The sequence below is a fragment of the Chiloscyllium plagiosum genome, chromosome 12 (genome assembly GCF_004010195.1).
Source record: "Chiloscyllium plagiosum isolate BGI_BamShark_2017 chromosome 12, ASM401019v2, whole genome shotgun sequence".
NCBI lineage: Eukaryota > Metazoa > Chordata > Chondrichthyes > Orectolobiformes > Hemiscylliidae > Chiloscyllium > Chiloscyllium plagiosum.
The window spans coordinates 86,795,879-86,800,280 of NC_057721.1; the positions used below are offsets into that span (position 1 = coordinate 86,795,879).

The 4,402-nt window shown below is 42.2% G+C and overlaps 1 protein-coding gene across 3 annotated transcripts in view; it reads right to left on the reverse strand.

The window, feature by feature from the left end:
* The window catches only part of tmem63c (transmembrane protein 63C), a 312,913-nt gene that overhangs the window by 246,059 nt on the left and 62,452 nt on the right, over positions 1-4,402 (reverse strand). For all 3 annotated transcript variants that reach the window (XM_043701473.1, XM_043701472.1, XM_043701470.1), the window contains one exon: positions 2,930-3,009. In XM_043701473.1, the coding sequence (XP_043557408.1) occupies positions 2,930-3,009 (80 nt within the window). The remainder of the gene's footprint in view (positions 1-2,929; positions 3,010-4,402) is intronic.

Consider the following 4,402-nt stretch of genomic DNA (forward strand, 5'->3'; position numbering starts at 1 on the left):
GCCACGGGGTGGTTGAGTTGGTTGGTCCGGGTGTCCCAGAGGTGTTCTCTGAAACATTCAGCAAGTAGGCGGCCTGTCTCCCCAATAGAGAGGAGGCCACATCGGGTGCAGCAGATGCAGTAAATGATGTGTGTGGAGGTGCAGGTGAATTTGTGGCGGATATGGAAGGATCCCTTGGGGGCTTGGAGGGAAGTAAGGGGGGAAGTGTGGGCGCAAGTTTTGCATTCCTTGCGGTTGCATTTCTTCCCTCCCCTCATTGTCCCTGAGAAGGTGGTGGTGATCTAGCTTCTTGAACTGTTGTAGATAGATCCAAAATGCTGTTGTGGAGAGAGTTCTGCTATTTTGACCCAGTGACTCTGAAAGAAAGGCGATATATTTCTAAATCAGGGTGGTGAGTGACTTGGAGAAGAATTTGCGGGCATTGTTGTTCCCATGTATCTGCTGCCCCTGACTTCTAGATAGAAATGGTGAAGAGAAGAATTGGAAGGAGCTGTCTAAGGACCCATGGTGAATTTCTGCAGTGCATCTTGTCATACAATGTAAATGTGTGCAAATATTTCTCAAAAGAGGATGCTGCTGCTCAGACTATGGTGAGAGAAGAGAAAACTCCCACCAGAAGGGTTTAAAATTAATAAGGAAGAGATCTTGGATAGAGTGTTGCTACTTAAAGTTGACAAGTGGGAATAGGGGAGATTCATCGAAAGATTCAGAAGGAATTGGGAGTGGCAGTTTCAGGGGAACTGGCTACAATCTTTCAATCTTCCCTCAACTAAGGAAAGACTGGTGAGCTGCAAACATTATAGTCTCGTTCAAGATTGGGATAATCCCAAAATTATAGACCCATCAGTTTGACTTTGGTGATGGAGAAGCTTCTAGAGAGATTATTTGGGAAAGAATTAGTAGCAGCATAGAAAAAGAAAGACTAATTAGGAAGAGTGAGCATGGATTTCTAAAAGGCAAATCATGTTTAACTAACTTGCTAGAGTTTTTTGAAGAGATTACAGAAAGGGTTGATGAGGGTAATGCTGTTAATGTGGTATACATGGATTTCCAGACGCAGCTGATACAATGCCACATGACAGACTTGTGAGGAAAGTTATAGGTCATGGTGAAAAAGGGATAATAGCAATGTTAATACAACATTGACTGAATGATCGGAAATAGAGAGTAATGGTCAATGGATATTTTTCAGACTGGAGGAAAGAGATCCTCAGGCTCAATATTGGGACCCTTTCTTTCTCTGATATATATTAATGAGTTGGATCTTGGTGTGCAGGGGACAATTTCAATGTTTGCAAATGACATGAAAATTGAAGAAGTGTAAACTGCAAAGAAGACAGTGTGGAACTCTAAAAGAACATTCACAAACTGGTGGAGTGAGTGGATCAGTTGCAGGTGAGATTCAATGCAGATAAGTATGAAGTGATGCACTTTGGTAGGAAGAATATTGAAAGACAATGTAAAATAGGGGGATAATGCTAAATGGGTGCAGGAGCAGAGGAACCTGGTGGATATGTGCACAGATTCTTAAAGGTGGCAGGACAGGAGAGAAAGCAGTTAATAACGTTTACAGTGTTTCTCTCTTTGTTAGCAAAGTATAGAGTACAAGAGCAGGGAGGTGATGTTGAACTTGTATAAGACAGTTGTTAGACCTTAACTGGAGAACTACGTACAGTTGTGTATGGTTGTATTATAGGAAAGATGTGAATGCAATGGAAAGAGTGCGGAAGTGATTTTCAAGAATAGATCCAGAATTGAGAAACTCCAGCAATGAAGACTGATTCAACAAGTCGGAACTGTACTCCTTGAAGAGACAAAGCTTGAGTCATGGTTTGATCGAGGCTTTCAAAATCATGAACAGGCTGGACAGAGTAGAAAGGGAGAAACTATTCCCACTCATCAAAAAAGACAAGTACAAGAGAGCATAGACTTAAAGTGATGTGCAAAAGAAACAAAACTGATTTGACATAATACTTTTTTACACAGCAAATAGTTATGGTATGAAATGGAGTGCCTGGAAATATGTTGGATTAAATTAAACATTTAAGAGGGCATTGGATGATTATTTGGAGAGAAATAGAGTGCAAGGTTCTGGGGAAATAGGAGGACATTGGCACTTGGTAATGGAATTGGTGTAGGCATGAGGGCTGACTGGCCTCCTTCTTTGCCATAACAATTCTGTGATTTTTTGTACATGAACCTGTGCGTCCAACTCTACGGCTGTACACAAATGGATAAATCCATCTCTCTCTCTTTCTGTGTAGTCGAGCATGTTCATCTGCATCTCCCTCTCTCTCACTCTATCTGTACATGAGTATGCATCCACCTCTCTCTCACTCTGTAAATGAACATGTGCATCTCTCTCCATATATACATGAGTGTGTGCATTCTGTTCTCCCTTTCTATCACCATATACCAGAAGGTGTATCTTTCAATTAATCTCCATACAGGATGCATGTATGTGCCTCAGTGTACTAGAGTTGTATCTACCTCCCTCTGTACCAGAGTCTCGTCATCTGTGTATCTCTGTACCAAAGCGTGTATCTGTCTCTTTCCATAATCTAGCATGTGGATTGGTGCCTCACTTTTCTGTATTCCAGAATAAGTTGATCTGTCTTTACCCAAATACAAGTGATGTTTCACACAGCACCTAACAGTCAATGCCTTGGTCAACATACAGAATGTCAGGCTTTGCCATCCCATATCCTCTCCTAACAAAGCACAATTGCCACTGTCATGGGCAGGTCTCTTATCCCACTCACAAAAAGACACTTACAGCACACACTGTACTCCCAGTGAAGTGAATTGAGCCATGCATTATACTTGTAAATCACCTTAATAGATTGACATGGGGAGATACTGGACTAACTGGAAGGTGAAGCTGATGCAAAGAGAAGGGGATATAAAGAAGCAATGAAACAGGCAGGACCTGTCATTATCCATTAGCAGAGCCAGGCGCCCATAGTCCCAGGCTGCCTTCCGCAGGCAGGAAAATATGAAGAGCAGCACCTGCAATCAGAGAGAAACAATGAAAGGTTAATATTTCCAGCTCTAACTAATGTATTTTATACGAGTACATAGGCATCGCCACTCAACTAAGACGCATAATTAAATCAATCCTTATAGTGGGGCAGTACAGTGGCTCAGTGGTTAGCACTATGGCCTTACAGCACCATAGACCCAGGTTTGATTCCAGCCTCAGGCAACTGTCTATGTGGAGTTTGCTCATTCTTTTTGTGTCTGTGTAGGTTTCTTCCGGGTGCTCCGGTTTCCTCCCACAATCCAAAGACGTGCCGGTCAGGTGGATTGGCCATGCTAAACTGCCCATAGCACTTGGTGCATGAGTCATGGGAACTGTAGAGAAATAAGGAAATGGATCTGGGTGGGTTACTCTTCGGAGGGTCGGTGTGGACTTGCTAGGCTGAAGGGCCTGTTTCCACACTGTAGGGATTCTAAGTTAATTCCAAGTTCAAAGTCACCATGCTAGAGAAAGGATCAACTTTTCCTGGCTTTAGACTTCGTTTCTGCATGAATACGGAGTAAAGGTTCCTCCACACTTTCTCCATCAAACATTCCTGAGACAAGCGCAGCACAGGGTTGGGTACGTGCTTGGGCTCCCTTTGCATTGTCCCCATCAAACTCTTCCAGGACAGATATTTCACATCTTATATTGCAATAACTTGAGTTGAAAACACTGTTCTGGTCAAAGGTTTGAACTGCCTGCCAAATTACAGCGAGAAACATAGAATATAGAAACATAGAACATAGAACATAGAAACATAGAACATAGAAACATAGAATATAGAACATAGAAACATATAACATAGAAACATAGAACATAGAAACATAGAACATAGAGCATAGAAACATAGGATGTAACTCTGAAGATGGACGAGGGAGATCCAGTAGATGTAGTGTACCTGGACTTTCAGAAAGTTTTGATAAAGTCCCACATAGGAAGTTAGTGAGTAAAATTAGGGCGCATGGTATTGGGGGCAAAGTACTAGATTGGATTGAAAATTGGTTGGCTAATAGGAAACAAAGGGTAGTGATAAACGGCTCCATTTCGGAATGGCAGGCAGTGACCAGTGGGGTACCGCAGGGATCAGTACTGGGACCGCAGCTTTTTACAATATATGTTAATGATATAGAAGATGGTATCAGCAATAACATTAGCAAATTTGCTGATGATACAAAGCTGGATGGCAGGGTGAAATGTGATGAGGATGTTAGGAGATTACAGGGTGACCTGGACAAGTTAAGTGAGTGGGCAGATGCATGGCAGATGCAGCTTAATGTGGATAAATGTATGGTTATCCACTTTGGTAGCAAGAACAGGAAGGCAGACTACTACCACAATGGAATCAATTTATGTAAAGGGGCAGTACAAAGAGATCTGGGT